This window comes from Siniperca chuatsi, linkage group LG17, assembly GCF_020085105.1.
Source record: "Siniperca chuatsi isolate FFG_IHB_CAS linkage group LG17, ASM2008510v1, whole genome shotgun sequence".
In the NCBI taxonomy this organism is placed as follows: domain Eukaryota; kingdom Metazoa; phylum Chordata; class Actinopteri; order Centrarchiformes; family Sinipercidae; genus Siniperca; species Siniperca chuatsi.
In genome coordinates, this window is record NC_058058.1 from 12,846,019 (window position 1) to 12,863,233 (window position 17,215).

Consider the following 17,215-nt stretch of genomic DNA (forward strand, 5'->3'; position numbering starts at 1 on the left):
ATACTGTACTATTTACTCCAACAAAGTCTAGATTAAATTTACCATGAATTTAATTTTCAATCCAAGAGGTCGATGTTTCTCTTACTTCTCATACTGGAACAATTCAGAGTAATATTGTAGGCTGTAGAAAGTTTGTAAATCCAAACCAGGCTGAATGCAAAACAGTGAAGTAATAACACCTAGTATCAATTTTGCACTTTAGAGACTCCAAGATCCAAGGCACCACAGTAAAATAATAGCTTCTCTTTAAAGAGAACAATTACAGTCTCTTAAAATGTGTTGTGGTAAATTATCAGTCTGAGCTTTACTTCAGGTAGTAAAGTTAATAAAGAAATGTTGCTTAGTTCATTTATATAACACCTTATCACAGGGTGCTTCAAAATAATAAAAGTAGATAAAAACGAACAGACATAAAATACAGACACCATGTAAGCATAGGAAGCTAAACAAAAGCGGATTTAAAGAGGTGAGTCTTGAGTTGCTTTTTAAAAGTGTCCACAGCGTCCACAGGTCTTACAGTCTGACAGGCCACAACCACTAAAGCAAACAATCTTCTTTAGTTTAAAGCATGAAGTGAGGTACAACCAACAAGGCCTGATCAGAAGATCTCAGTGACCTTCTGGTGATATATGAAGTAGCTCACTAACGTAGGTGGGTGCCTGACCTTGCAGAACTCTAAAATGATCAAAAGGATCTTGAAATAAATCATCCAACAGATGATGAAAGAGACACACAGCTTTCCTTCACCGTAGGGACAAAGCTGACTGTGGCATAATATGAATAGTTTTATAAGGATTAAATGCTCTGAGATTATTTCTCATCCAATTGATTGAGGTAATTGAGGCAATTATGAAAAAATAAAAGTCTTGATGATTGAATTAGATGTATAATTGGATCTGCATAATTGTGGTACAATATACTTTTAAAGAGTAACTGGACCCAGTCTTAGAATCCTACTTGGACTGCCAACTAGTGGTGACAACATGATTTTTTCCCAACCTGTGCAGCGCTGATGCACTGTTGCACTATAGTATACCTGCATTACAGCTGGGTTTGGTCACAAGTAGAACAAAACATGACCACATCACCCAGCTGTGGTACTGCTTGTAGTCAGTGTTTCAAAAGACGTATATCTTTAAACCTGTAGAGGCTAGTGCAGCTATGTTTTCCCTCCTTCGAAAATATAGTGTGGAATAACTTTTCAAAACTACAAATGATCTTCACAAAGGGAAGCATATACAATGTAAACAAAATGGGACCCAAAACTGAGCCTTGGGGAACACCACGAGTCAGAGTCACAAGGGTCTGCAGGGTTGACCCACAGACACCCACCCACTGCCTACATAAGTCAGCTTATACATCAGTCAGCGTACAGTGATCAATAGTGTCAAAGGCTGTACTGAGATCTAGCAAAACCAAGCTGCTGCATCACCGTGCACCAAGATATCATTGGAGATTTTGACAAGAGCTGTTTCAGTGGAGTGCAACCAACAGCGGCTATGAATGAAAATTGTCAAGAATACCACTTTTTCTAAAACTTTAGAAAGTTTAGAAATAGGCCATTCGTTTGTGGTATCAATACTGCTTTACAGGGAGTCCTGGGTACATTTTGTTGACTTAAAGATCAAAACTCCAGCAACACTTGCAGTATAAAGAACAACTTTTCGGCTTCATCAAGGTCATCACCCTGATGAAGGCCACAAACCTAAACGCATTATACTACAAGTGTAGCTGGAGTTTTGACCTCTTCAGACTTTTCCCCTTCTCCAGTCACCTTGGGAGTAGGTTAAGTAAAATCTCTATTCTGTTTCTAAATTTTGTTGACTTCACTGAAATTTGTCTTGTGCCACATGTGAACAGTGTTACATATCCTTACATGGCACAGCCCTCCAACACAAAACTGTTGCTGTGTTAACGGAATGTTTTGCTGTCACTCTCCCTCCAAACGAAGACATTTCGCCACTGGCCTCGAGTACTGCCCATAAAACTTTGTGAATAGCTCAAGAAAAAAAAGCTTAACAGAGGAGAGAGGTTACACAACATTAAACTGAATGTAATCTACCATTAAACAACACAAGAAGAAGAAAAAGAGATGGAGATTAACTCCTCATAGCCTCAATGGCGGCGTTCTGGGAAAGTGTACAAATCACAAGTGATATCCCAATCCATAGTCGCGTTACTTCACCACCACCCTCAACCAATATTAAGGAAAAGGTTAAGGGGCAGAATTAAGACAAAGTCCAAGGCTACAACTGCCTCTCATAAATCAAGATCCTTTGCCTAACTGCCCTCAACGTTATCTCATTGACTCTGGAACGGAGCGCTTGAATCTGAGTCTACACTAAGGGACGTTTTACCGCATCCCAGATGGCATAAGCTGATACTCAGAATGTAACACATGGGAGGTGTCACCAGAGATGTGACTTGCCAATCTCAACATGCTCAACAGGCTGTGTCGTCTTGTTGCACACTCTGAAATACACATCACATCATCAGTCTTAGCTGACTGAAACTAAATCTCCTGCTTTACCATGCTAAACACAAAATCAGCAAGTGCATTTCAGGACACAGTGGAGTCAACTCAGACTCACAATTTTGTACTAATTGCAACAATTGTACATAAGTAAGTACACACACACTCCACACATGATTGCATGTTTCAGTTAATATTTAATAGTTATGTTGTTGGTTATATTTGAGATATTATGGTGGATTTTCCTGGAGTTTGAGAGTGATGGGTATTGATTTGTTGATTTAACACTATTAGTAGAGGGCACTCTAATTTACACTCTAGTCTCATCACCCCTCACTTACTCTTATGGCAACACTCAGCAAAATTGAGTGTGGCTCAAAAAATCACTAAATAAAGTACATATTTTAAAATATATTTTGATTCACTGATATAGTCCATCACTAGTTATAAAATAATTCTACTGTATGTACAAGATAAATTAGCCTAGATAATTTTATTTTCTGGCCCTGGTTTTTAGCCAGAAGCGTAGAAAGGGCAGATTTCAGAGTGCTGACGCATTGTGGTGTATTTTTAATGTTTATTCATGTATGTATTATGTATTCATTTTCAATTTATTTTCTGCAGAATATACATTGGAGCCATGTGAGGACCCTGGGATGCCTCGGTTCGGCAGGAGAAACGGCTACAGTTTTGGCATTGGAGACACTTTGTCTTTTTCCTGCAATATGGGATACCGCCTAGAGGGGGCGCCAGAGTTAATCTGTCTGGGAGGAGGGCGGAGAATGTGGAGCTCTCCTCTACCACGATGTGTCGGTATGTGGTAATATTACTGCTGATTTCATTTTAATATTAACTAGCCTTCTGTCCCGTTTTAGTGGTAAAAGAATACATTTGTTGAGGTTTGTGGATGTTTAGCTGCCAAGAAAATTTTCTAAAGACATTTAATATTTGGAATTGTACAGTCAGATTATTGGTCATCAAGCACTGTAAATTGCAAGTGGTTCACATGTAACATTTACTGTATGTAAAGTGCTCCTGTTCAAAGCAATACAAAGCCATGTTTAAGTTTAATCTTAAAATAATCACAAAATGTCTTACTTGCAATTTCTAAAACTCTAAAACTTTATAAAAAAACGTGATTGATTTGTCTTCCATTGTTATCATTACAGTGAAGACATTGTATGTTTGAATTACTTCCTGTTTCACAAACAAAGACAAATAAGATTTGAATTATGTAACAGATGATGGAATAGAACCTGTGGTAACCAAAACACATGTTGAGCTGCTTTGCTGCTGATCTCTGGAGGTTCTTTGCAAACAGAAATTTTTGCCTACATTGTGACATACAAAAAGACCCAGATAAAAGTTCTGAATGCTTATCCTTTCACAAACCTGGGCAGCTTCAGTTCAAAAGCTAGCAGACACCCAAGGACAACTTTGTTGTTTGTTTTACAAGATAGTGATGGAGATGGCACAACATAAAGTTAAAGGAAGTGACTCAAAGAGAGCAACAGAAAAGGAGCGTGTTTGGTGTTGTACTTTCACATTGAAAGTAAATTTTCAAGTTCAATGTACCTCTGTCCTTGATTACACTAAAACTTTTTTGTTTTATTAAATACACTGAACAAAACTGACTCTAAACTGAATAGGAGTTCCACAGACTGCAGTCTGTATAAAAGCCACATTCAAACCAGTTACTGGAGGAATAATAAATGTCAGAGATGGCCTGTTCACAATCCTGTATCACTCCTTATACGTTCTACAATCAAGGACATTATCAGAAATATGGCCCTGAATTTTTTGTTTAACACTGGAACATTTTAGGATTTATCTTGTTCTTGGGTGCTATCAAAACTTGTTGAATAAACTGAAGTGGAAATGGCAGAATACAATATTAAAAGAAAAGCCACATAATGATATGCTGTATATGATATATGAGCAATCTGAAAGAAGACCTTTAGGACAAGAAGATGTGGTGTTGTTTTGATTAGGCGTTATCTTAAATATTTCCATCCTGTAACTTGAGTGAGAGATTTACATTTACTCTGAAAACATGATCAGATGCTCAGATTAGGCAGAACGTAGTATGGCCTTTGTTACAGTCCAATGTACGACCGGATGTGCAGTAGATTAATGCGCCATATTGAACTCTAATGCATAACTCAAGCAGTCTGTCATCTACAGTGGAGTGTTACAAGCAGCAAACAAAAACATGCATGAAGAGAAAACATGAAGTGAATGAAGAACTATGAACAGCTTGAGGAACAAATTGCAGTGCAGACATATCCATTAGTTAGAGTTAGATTAGAGTTAAAAAGGTTTTTACCTTAGGTGGAAAATTTGAGTTGTATCACTAATTAGTTAATGTACAGAGACAGAAGCAAAAAGAAAAGGGCCTAAAGGGAAAATAAGTGAAATAATAGAGTTTTCACTATGTTTTGAAAACATGTAATTATAATCTTTTTAAATATGGACTGTCACATATACACACACACTCCACACATGAGTCAATAGATTTTCTTAGAGGAAACATCTGTAACTGTCAGGTTGAGAACACTTATGCTGGGACGCTGTGAAAAACACACAAGTGGCCAAGTTCATGCTAATGAACCAAGATGAAAGTAACCGTAATGACAAAAAAAAAGAGAGAAAATGGTGTCAGAGAGTCATGGGTTTCAATCTCTCTTGTCTACTCTCCCTGCATTTGTGTTGGGTTTCTCTGGGTGTATTAGCAGTACTCCAGTCATTGTCCTTGACAATTGTCTTACAATTGTTCCCTGGGCACCATAAGGGGGCTTACCTACTCTCTCTCTCAATAGTTACGTAGAATGAGTCTAATGCAGAACATGAATTTACTCATGAGGATCCATACTGTGTACTCATAACTTCAACTTCTTTGTAAGCAAGAAATGTGTAAAATAAGATTTGATTTAGGTGCAGATGCAGAATCAATAGAGGGCAATAATAAAAGCAAAAGAGACAACACTGAATGTTTCTGCAGTCCTTCACATGATTGTTTTCAGCAACACATGACAAGCGTGGGACTATAAAGGTGCAGGAAGACAGAAATTACCATCCAGTTCTAATAAAAGACCAGATACAGTATATAACTTCTTAATTTTAGATTGCTGGTGCAAATATGTTACACAAAGATCTTATTTTCAGCTTTGCGTGATGTTTGTAGTGCCACTGTTTACATCTTTGGCTCTTTGTCATCAACATGCAAAGAGGAGGGAGTGGTGTTGCGTGCCGGTGTTCTATGGTGTAGTGCGGTTTGCTATATTTAGTTCCTGTGTGTTGTGTTGCATTGCTGTATGATGTGGTGCACATCACAAAGGAGGAGTGAATAAGAGTGGAAAGGGACGATAAAAAAACACACAATGGGCTGTTTTCTAATAACTTAGCTATGCAAACTTTTGCTTCTTTGGTTGCTCTGGTCTCTGCCTCAATTGTATAAAGTGACACATGAAGCCAAAGGTGTGTTTTGTGTTTTTTATTAACTAAGAGATGTACATTGCAGGTTTAATGTATTGCTTTAGTGGCCTGTATTTGTGGTTTTACATGAGGCTCGTTAACTCCCTATCAGATCAAACATATTGTTTTCATAATGTACTGTTCAGAAGGGAGTTGGAGAGGTACCAAAGAGGTATCGTATTCAGACAATCAAATGTGCCTTTGGCTTGTTCTTTCTTTCTTCTATTATTTAAGGATATTATCTTATGTTTAGAACTTTTGTCAAGGAAAAGGAGACAGAAGCAGGAGGGAAAATAGAAAAGAGGAGCGGGAGAAAAGAGGAGGAGGGAAGAGGAAACTCGGGAGAAGCGGAAGGTTGATTTGAAGTAGAAGAGGGTAAAGGAGGCACTATTCATAGAGAGGGAGACAGAGAGAAAGAGCAAGAGCGGGGGAGTTAAGAGGAAAAAGGGAGAGGGTGGAGAGGTAATTTTCTAAATGGAAACTGTAGCAGCATGATTTATTGACGATATGGCAGCTGTAATATGACTATTACACCAGTAGAGACACAGAGAGGGGGAGAGAGGGAGGGAACAAGAGAGGAAAGGGACATACTGTAGATAGAGGGCACATGTGAGAAGTGCAGAGAGCGGGTATCTTTAGGTAAATTAGTTTCAGAATTTTACTACTTGACCATTTTCCTCAACTGAAATAGATGGCTGACAATACAGCTGTTTAAAAGGGTTATTAAATTACACGCACACATGCACACAAGCACACATGAGAAGAATTCATCCATTTATTGGAGAAAAAAGTAATCATCTTCTGTAAGATAAAAACATCTTTTCACTCTAACGACAGCCTGTGTTCTCTATAACTGCTCCTACTATGGACTAAAACTTTTATATTGTTGGACTGAACGGTTTTAAGAAGAGCAAAAAAACTTGAGCTGCAAAAAGTGAGAAGCTTTAAATGTGAGCCATTTCCTGTGGCTTAACAAATGTTAACCCACATGATCTTACCACATTATTATAAAACTCAGAATCAAACCATCTATATATATCTTTTTTAATTCTCTTTTTTCTGTATTTGTCATCAGCGGAGTGCGGCTCTTCAGTTATAAACAATGAAGGGATCCTTCTCTCTCCAAACTATCCGATGAACTATGACAACAACCATGAGTGCATCTACAGCATCCAGGTAATAGAGACTCTACAGTTTTCATGCTGGCACAAGTGTAAAAATTGTTATGAGAATTAGTGGAAATGAATAACTAGTGAGTACATGTTGTCTACTTTGTTGGTCAATAAAGCTAATTTGGATTTCATGTTTACTCTAGGTGCAGGCCGGGAAAGGCATCAACATCTCTGCTAGAACCTTTCATCTTGCCCAAGGCGATATACTCAAGGTAACACACACATACACACACATTTGGTGGTCATTCCTTCTTCTTGCTTGACATCCGTGTCTAAAACTGATCAGTTATGATAAAAAAGACTCCAGTCATGCCTTTGAAAACTAAACTTAACCATCACTGGTTGGTTATTATGTGTCTCAAGTGCATTGTGCTGTTGTTATTCCAGATTTATGATGGTAAAGACAACACAGCCCATGTCCTTGGAGCGTTCACAGGATCATCTATGTTGGGCCTGACACTGATCTCCACTTCAAACCATCTCTGGCTTGAATTTTACAGCGATGCAGAAAGTACAGGGGAAGGATTCAAACTGGTCTACTCGAGTAAGTGCACACAGCTAAGCAGTATAATCTATGCATGCACACAACCTAACCTAGTCAAAACCTGAATGTGTGTGGTTTAGTTCTCTTCTGACCAATAATATGGTATATGCGGTGTATATATATGACTCTAGTATTGGATTTCAAAGTGGTGTGTAAACGTTTATCTTGGGTGGATTTCATTACAAATGTAATAAATGTAACAAGAGGCTGAGTATACAAAAGAAATCTGCACTGTTCACATACATATAGCTTGCATGGATACAGGATTAGCAAGCAAGCTTTTATGGACAAGAAAGTATGTATACACTAAAAATGAGTTAAGTTATTACAAATAATATAATGTATTTATATATATATTTTACTATATCTGCATAACCTCCTAAAATACACAACACAGCTAGCTCGCACGATATGTTGCATTACGATGTATTCTTATCCTTAACTTATCAATTCAACTCTAAATGGTTCTCATTTGTGAAACCATCACAGAGCTGATTGTAAATTCCACCACTTAGATGATCACAAGAAACTTGTCATGTTTGATTAACAAAGCTTTCAGAGAGCTCTGATTTCAGCGTAGGATGGGGTGTTAAAGGTACGTTCTGATGTTCACCAAAGCACACCCACACTTGGCAGTGCTCTCTTGGATGCATAGTTGGAATTAGAAAATCTAATTGTTTAAATGGAGTCATGCAGGATAATTTGCATAGTGCTTTAAAGTTATATTGTCTCTGCTGTGTGAGTAGAGCTGAGCATTACTTACTCCTCTGCACCTCTGCATACTGATGCAAATAGAAGTTAGTTTGCCACACAAAACAAAAGACATTGGCTTATAGGACATTGTTTTGTTTGCAGTAATGAAAAACTAATGTATGCCTCACTTTGTTTATACACTAAGTTTCCGATGAAGGCTGGAATACAACAAAACTCAGAGGTGTGATTCAATGAATAATACATGATGGTTTCTTATACATGTCTAACATACAGAGAACAATTTCAGAGAGGCAGCCATTCACACTAGACATCAGGATGATGGCAGATATGTTCAGATTGCCAAAAAGCAAAAGTACAGCTTTGCAAATGGCCATTTTTAAGGATTTAGACATGCACCTACAGCAGTCTTCCAGAAACTCAAATCCTGGTGCACCTCGTCTTCCAGGTAATACCGTAGATCAAATCCTGGTTAAGGTCTTATAAGGATAAGCTATTTATATACTTCTTCATATCCCGCTTTCCAAAATTGTGCACATGAATAAACAGAATATTTTGAATATTACCATGGAAACTGAGCTTAGACAGACTGTGAAAAACAACATTAAATTGGATAAGGTGTATACATGCTCCAGTATCGCTCCTGATATTGCTATGTCTCATGTATCTTTTCCTGCTTTTTTATTAAATCGGGATGAGAGCTTAACAGGATGTGTGATCTCAGCAAGCTCATAAACAGAATACTTGAGTATGCCAGATATTAAGGGAATATTGCTGTGCATCTAAACAACACTAATTCTGTTTTCTCTAGTGGGTCTTAGATGTCCCTTAGTAAGTATTTTAAAAAGTACACATCGTTAAGATGTTTCTCTATCTTTTTCTCTCTCGAGGTTTTGAGTTGTCTCATTGTGAGGACCCAGGCGTGCCTCAGTTCGGCTTCAAGGTCAACGACCAGGGCCATTTCTCTGGGAGCAGCATCACATACAGATGTGAGCCTGGATACACTCTGCATGGGGCTTCCACCCTGAAGTGTATGACAGGCGAAAGGAGAGCCTGGGATAACCCTCTGCCTTCTTGCATCGGTATGTTTGCTATGTGAAGCCATTTACACTTTGAAAAGAGGTTCATTAAAAAGACACACACAGATGTATACAGACACACAAAGGCACGTACACACACAATTATGGTTTGAACCCTGAATAACGCTCTTTAATAAGCTTGACAGCGAAAGGTGAGGAGGGTTCATTGTTGCCTTGGCTTTCACTGGTATTGCTGCATTTTTGCTGTGCAATTAACATGGTCCATAACACTTCTACAGACATTAATTAATGTTTATGACAGCTGCACAGTTACCCAAGACCTGTCAAAGGTAAAACAGAGCCTATTTCACATTTGCACAAGGCAGAAATCAGTAGCTGGATATATTCAGTGAATAAATATGAGAATTTTTTTAGACCCTTTGTGTCTTTTGAGTGTTTTTTCTTCCAAAATTGATTATGGCATCAAGCTGTTCTCCAGCTGGAATATGTCATTTACCCAGAACTTAGCTGGTGTACATACACCTTTTAAGTGGCAGGAAGCATTACTTATCCAGTACATAGTCACTTGCTGCTTTATGCAAAGTCTGCTTACAGGACATTCATTCAATAATCTGGAAATAAAGCAGGTGGAGGCCAATTTCTTGTGGAACCGCCTTCTTGATTTTCTCATGAGATCTCACACTGTGGTAGTTTTAAAGTCTCAATGAAAAGCCTATTTATTCAGGAGAGTTTACCACCTGGACTCCCTCTGCCCAATTGATCCATTTCCTTTCCTGCAGTGGGTGATTTGTTCTCTGTTCCTGGAGACGGCCCTCTTGGTCCCCCAATGATCTGCTTTATACTCAAACATGCCCACACACATGTACAAACACACTCAGATCAAACCTCTTTTTTATCATATTTGTTTCTCTGCTTGTTTTAAACCTCTGTCATTCTTACTCTATAAAGAGCTAAGTGACAAATCACACATTTTATTCGACTTGATTTTGCTACAGACCGCTGTATCAAATCACAGGCCATATTAGGGAAATGATAAAGGCTACTGGAAAGCAACTTCCCTTTGACTATTGACCATATTTCTAAATATGCCATTATATTATTGCCTTTTTAATTCATTTTTCAGAGCTTCAAACTGATAATAAAATACAAACCAAAGCTCTGAATATTGATGTCAACAAGTCAATAATGGTCTTTCATTGTCTGTGCAACTTCAGGGCTCCACACATACATGCTGTAAACACACACTCACACATGCATCAGTATGTTGGTACATAGTGCCTAAAATGCTTTGATTTGAATAGTATTAGAAGCTTATTTGGAGACATTTTCAGTGCTTCCCAGTAGGTATTTGGTTGAATGATTACATTATCTAATTAAACCCAAACAAATGCTAAGCCTATACAGAGTTACACACAAAATGGCTGCTGCAGCTGTGCCCCAGATGGGAGCTATAAGCATAACAGCAAGCCCAGTGTTTTAAGGACTTGCCTCTGAACTTTCTGATTTTTGATTCAGCTTAATAAGTCTCTCTCCTTCTCACTATCAATAATGAAAGACCCATAAAAACACTGGCTGATATTCTCTGACTTTATATTTTAGCAGTGACACACCGTGACCTCAGCTAACCTCCAGTCTTAATATTATATTGCTTCTTATTATTACTCGTAGTGTTTCCTTCTTTACCCCCCTTGGTTCTCTCCTTTTTCTCTCTATTTTGCCTCTTCTCTTCTCTTTTTTTTCCTCCATCCCAACTCTTAATATTGCTCCTATTACTCGAGATAATATATTCTACTGACGAAGGGAGGGGAGCCTAAGGGAGGAGGAACATGGGGAGGGAGGGGAAGCAGAGAGGGGATGAAGATTGTGGAAAAATATAACCGAGAGAGACAAAGAGAGAAGGGGGGAATTATTTTTTGTTATATAATGTGTGGTGGTTTCTTTAGGGATGAATGCAGTATCAGCACTTTGTCTCTTCTTCTTCCTCTTCTCTTTTCTCTCTGTGCATGAGAAGGAGTGAGAAACACAGAGGGACACAGAGAAAGACAGTTAGCTTCTTTCCTAATCCATTTGTCTCCGTGGTGATCGTTTAATCACTGCTCAGTGGCCACTGAGGTGCACCTAGTGGATCTGTTTGCCTTAAACAATTTCCAGGGACAGATAACTGGTTGACTTGTCATACATCACGTACACACTTAATTACACGCATACACATTCATCAATTGCCCATTTGTTTGGCTGAATTGATGGTATTTGTAACACTGTCACAATTGTGCTAATCAGACAGATAAAGATATAGTATGTTGGTATATATTAACAGTCTTTAATGTCTCTTACCTGTGTGTGTGATTCCTGTAGCGGAGTGTGGTGGTCGTTTTAAAGGTGAGTCTTCAGGGAGGATTCTTTCCCCTGGATACCCTTTTCCTTATGACAATAATCTACGCTGCACCTGGACCATCGAGGTGGACTCAGGAAACATTGTGAGGTAATGTGGGCCACCCAAAACCTCCCCAGTAGTAAAGTTAAAATAACAATGTGCCTACTTCAGTATTTTTCAGTGAAAAATAATTCCCGCTGAGTTAGTATTAACAGCTAATCTGGATATGTGATTATCTATAATAAGTGTGAAAATGATGATACAAATGCTGAGTGTGCATACTAAAGGCCTAATCTGAAATTGCAGCTTGATTGTACCTGTTGAACTACTATCCTGAACATATTATTTCATTCATCAAGTATATTGAGCTTCTTCTGTACATGTAAAAGTTGGTTAGACTATAACAATGAAAATATAAAATGATTGTATATAATAATTAAGATGAAAATTATCTAAAATGATAAATGATCATACTAAATCACCAACACAAAGTATTGTCAACTTCCAAAAATTACAATCAAAAAAGGTTCTTATGATAATCTTTCTTTGTTGTGAAGACTGTTGTGAAGTTCTAAAAGTTTGAAGCAGACGTTGAGAAAATGCTTTTCTGATTTAATGAAGAGATAGTGTTTATATTGTTGATAAATATTTTTTTCATGCAAATTACAGTCTACAGTTCTTGTCCTTTGACACGGAAGCCAGCCATGACATGCTGAAGGTTTGGGATGGACCACCTGAGAATGAAATGTCTTTGTCAGAGCTCAGTGGGTCTCTGCTACCTGAGGGAATCCACTCCACACTGAACATTGTCACTGTTCAGTTTGAGACTGATTTTTACATCAGCAAGTCGGGATTCGCTATTCAGTTCTCTAGTAAGTAATGGCCAGAACTAATGTACTAAACATTATTAAAATAATAAAAGTCGTGAAAGGAGTTACTACTGTTGTTTATTCTATAATTTTGCTCTGAAGTTCCCTGTATCATTTTCCTTTATATACGTCTTTAATGTGAGTAAGACTGTACTAGGTTTTCAGGTTGCCAAAGAGAGACAAATACAAGTTTCTTTATGAAAAATAATTTGCTTTTTTCTTGTGGATCTTCATTTGAGTAAAAATCTGATTATCAACATTTCACACAATTGAGAAACCAAATCTGCATAATTGTTCTACTTGAAAACCTAATTTAACCAGCCAGCAATTATCTTAACTGATGGATATAACTGAGTTCATAATACAGGATAGTAAACAGTTACTTTAGTTAATGCATTAGCTTAATAGCTATAGATCTCCAGTGCGACACCGATTTTTATAATTGCTCTCCCATCTTTCTCCTCCACTCCCTCTTCTTTCTCCCTGTCCCCTCTGTCTCTCCGTGTCCAGGCTCAGTAGCTACAGCCTGCAGGGACCCAGGTGTACCAATGAATGGAAGCCGTAGTGGAGATGGCCGTGAGCCGGGGGATTCAGTGTCCTTTCAGTGTGACCCAGGATACGAGCTCCAGGGGGATGACAAAATCACCTGTATACAAGTGGATAACAGATACTACTGGCAGCCCAGCCCGCCTGTCTGCATAGGTGAAAAGTCCAGCTTCCATATATTTATAGGGACATACAATAGATGTGCTGCATACACAACTGCAGTTGTTTAGGGCTCAGTACCTTGCTCAAGGACATGTCTGTGAGTGACTTATAGGAGGGCATGCTACTTAATACATACAGTATAATACTTTTTCATTATCCTACCCACCTCTCTCGAAAATGGTGTTGAGTGAATTATTATCTAAGACTTTATTAGAATGATTTGCTTGTGTTCCCATCATAGCTCCTTGTGGAGGAAACCTAACTGGCTCCAGTGGATTTATACTGTCTCCTAACTACCCACATCCCTACCCTCACTCCAAGGATTGTGATTGGCTCATTGCTGTCAACTCTGACTACGTCCTGTCGCTGGCCTTCATCAGGTAACCAGTTTTATTGCTTAACAATCCAAGGTTTTTTTTTACAGTAAAACATTTATTTATCCAGGGCTCAGAAAACCTTCTGAGCACAAATGTTTTTCAGAAATGGCTGTAATTTCTAACAAAGACAGTATTCTCAGTTGCCGTCTTTCTAAACCAAACAAATGTGGAATGAAAATGGACTAGGTCACATGGAAATTTCAACCTTTTGTTGCTAGAGAAGAAGTTAGGAGATCAGACCAAAATCATTAGGATTCATCCCCTGGCGACAATGTCTGTCTGGTACATTTTAAACTCTTTAGGGCTGGTGAAAGAAAATTACAACTGAATATCAGATTATAAAGAGCTTGTAACTGCCAAGATTCTTTTTGTTTATTTTGCAACATACAGCAAAACTGTCAATAGCAGCTTCTGTTTTTTACTGTATGAGGGCTTGAAAATCATTTGGGACCATGACACTGTTTTTCTAAAAGTGGAAATTTTAACGTTTAAAATCTGCTAAACTGACCTCACTTTCAGGAACTTTCTGCACATGCTTTCTAGTATAAAAAACAAAAACAATTCTGTAAATAACCAGGTTCCTGGTGAAAACTAAAAAAAAATAACATTTCAGTTTTGACTCTTTTTCTGTGCCCCTGTTCTCCTCATCTGCTTCCCCCTAACCCTTGTCCATATCTGTGTTTTATTTGTTTATCTATCTCTAGTTTCAATATTGAGCCAAACTACGACTTCCTGTATATCTACGATGGTCCAGATAGCAACAGTCCTCTGATTGGTAGCTTCCAGGATAGCAAACTCCCAGAACGGATAGAGAGCAGTTCGAATACCATGCATTTAGCATTCCGCAGTGATGGATCTGTTTCTTACACTGGCTTTCACCTGGAATACAAAGGTAAAATATTCTGCCAATAGTACCACCATCATTATATGCTGTGTAGTGTTTAGTGCTAGAAAAGCCTCTAAATTACTAAAGATTCATGTTTGTTTGAAAATCTTTACAGCAGGGGGACTTTCACTCTGATATGATAAGTAAACACATCCATAATATAATCACGATTACCTAAGCGAAAGCAGCATCCTGCCATTTATTTTGCCTTCAGTAGCTAATGGTTTATATCTTGAGCTAGATGCCATAGATGCCGTCTATGGAAATAAACTCAACACAGATGTCTTCCTCTGATGAAAGTAGACACACATTCCAACTGGGAGTGTTTATATAGCCACTTTGTAACTGTCAATTGTTGAAAAATTATTTTAAATTACTCTGCTTGATGTAATTGCATCAGGGGCTGTTTTCTGTCTAATCTGTTTTTCATAAGCAAGGTCACTTGGGAAAATACTCTTTAAGGTTTTCACACTTAACGTGACAAAATGTTTCAGATGGCTCCTGTGATGACAGGATGTCTCAAGAATGTGTTTAGAAATATTTCATTTTCACATTGAACAAAGATGGCATTACCCCTAAACACTCATTACAAATGTATGAACAATTAAGTCTCCCACGCTGATGAGAGTGATTTTAAGATGAAAAATAATGATTGCTCTCACCATTAAGTCCCAGTGTCTGTTGAAATAGTTTGTTAGAAGTGTGAGTTTGATTCACTTGCACAAAAGAATCAACACTGGCTTCATGTGTACTGAGGAAAGCTGATGTAGGGTGGCCGCTAACCTTTTAGGAGGGGGGCCAAAGCCATAATTTACAAGGTTATCATGTAGCATTCAAAAGCCGGTGGATGAAGTTAGGGTTCTTGCTCCATCTTTGGCAAATGCGGCTAAGTCAAACAGACTGTTAAAAAGGTCAACGAAACGCCTGCCTCCTTTGATTATGGCTAAGAGCTTAGTTATTATTAATTTGCCTTATTATTTATGTGTGCCTGTCGCTTTTTCTTTGCATCATCCCCTCTCTCACTTACTCCCTTGTTCTCTTTCTCTCTGTCCAGCCAAGCTGAGGGAATCATGTTTCGACCCAGGTGTGGTTCTGAACGGGACCAGGCTGGGATCCGATTATAAGCTTGGCTCTACTGTCACCTTCTATTGTGAGGCTGGATACGTTTTGCAGGTACAAAAAAAAAAAAGTGGATGGGTTGATACTTGCTTGGTTGATTGGTTGGTCAGATGGGTGGTCGATTGGTTGGATGGATGGGTGTTTGGTTTGAGGGTCGGTTAGTCAGATGGGTGGTTGGGTTATTGGTTGGTTAGCTGATTGGTTAAATGGTTGTTGGGTTGTTTTTCTTACATTGGCACATCCACCAATGACGTTTCAAGTTAATGTATCTGCTCGAGACTTCACTAGACAGTGTGTGGACCCATTTTCATATTTTGATTTCTGTTGTATATTGGTCAAGCACCTGCCTTAAACAGTATTTGGACGGTATTTTGCACTATGTATGGTTTGTTTTTCTTACATTAAAATGTTTTGTTTTTTTTCTCAAGGGCTATTCTACCCTAACCTGCAGTATGGGAGATGATGGCAGACCTGGATGGAACAGGGCATTGCCTAGTTGTCAAGGTAACACACACTAAAACTCAGACTGAAATAAAGCATCCCCGCACACACATAATTTTTGTTCAACAGTGTGTTATTTTCTGTTTCTGTGATTATGTGCCTCTCTGCCTGTGTTTATGTGTGTGCACACGTCTATGTTCTGTCTCCAGCTCCCTGCGGAAGTCGTTCCACAGGATCAGAAGGGACTGTTTTATCTCCAAACTTCCCCAGAAACTATACCTCTGGACAGACATGTGTCTACTCTATATCTGTACCTAGAGAGTTTGGTAAGTTCATCCACACACACAGAGAATAGTGCACACAAGCAAGTGCATTGCATTCAACAGGATCTTGTATACCAAGTGAATGCCATTGAAGAATATTTCACAGAATTACATACAGTACCTGTATGAATCTATTGGGTGTGCTCGAGTGAAAATAGTGCAATACAAAAGTAGTCAGTATTAAAGGGATTTATTCTTTATTTCTTAAAAAGATTTCAAATGCAAATGTATAAAGCTCTCAAGTGTAGGTGAAGAGACAGTCAAGAATGAAACCTGTGATCACAATTTTCTTTGACATGTATTCTCCTATTGTTCTTTTACTGTGAAACAAAGTGACATTAAAACTGTTTGATTTTTAATGGGGAGCCCCCCCTGAAGGAGCCCTTTGGGGTTTTTAACCACTGAAAAACTAGTACAGATATTAAACATGATCAAAAGATGCTTTCTGGCCATTTATTTGATTCCAGGTCAGGGTTTCATCATTGAAGTGACATTTAAAGATGAGGCTGTTTTTATCTTGCCACATTTGATTGGTGGTCCTTAAGTCACATGACACATCATAAAGATATGAATATTGTAGAGGCTTCTTCACATTAAACGAGGCTGTGTTGGGAAGCTGGGGACATTAGAGGAAACGTGAGTCTTCTCTCACACTTTCTCACACATATTTAGTTCTCTCACTCTCTCACTCTCTCTGGTTGGAC

General features: G+C 38.3%; 1 protein-coding gene across 1 annotated transcript in view; it reads left to right on the plus strand.

Moving 5' to 3' along the window:
• The window catches only part of csmd3b (CUB and Sushi multiple domains 3b), a 359,142-nt gene that overhangs the window by 280,162 nt on the left and 61,765 nt on the right, over positions 1–17,215 (plus strand). Inside the window, exons 25-37 of the mRNA XM_044171541.1 lie at positions 3,098–3,286; positions 7,023–7,123; positions 7,263–7,331; positions 7,507–7,663; positions 9,265–9,456; positions 11,770–11,896; positions 12,458–12,660; positions 13,168–13,359; positions 13,607–13,745; positions 14,447–14,634; positions 15,683–15,801; positions 16,176–16,251; positions 16,398–16,514. Coding sequence (XP_044027476.1) covers positions 3,098–3,286; positions 7,023–7,123; positions 7,263–7,331; positions 7,507–7,663; positions 9,265–9,456; positions 11,770–11,896; positions 12,458–12,660; positions 13,168–13,359; positions 13,607–13,745; positions 14,447–14,634; positions 15,683–15,801; positions 16,176–16,251; positions 16,398–16,514 — 1,869 coding nt within the window. The remainder of the gene's footprint in view (positions 1–3,097; positions 3,287–7,022; positions 7,124–7,262; positions 7,332–7,506; positions 7,664–9,264; positions 9,457–11,769; positions 11,897–12,457; positions 12,661–13,167; positions 13,360–13,606; positions 13,746–14,446; positions 14,635–15,682; positions 15,802–16,175; positions 16,252–16,397; positions 16,515–17,215) is intronic.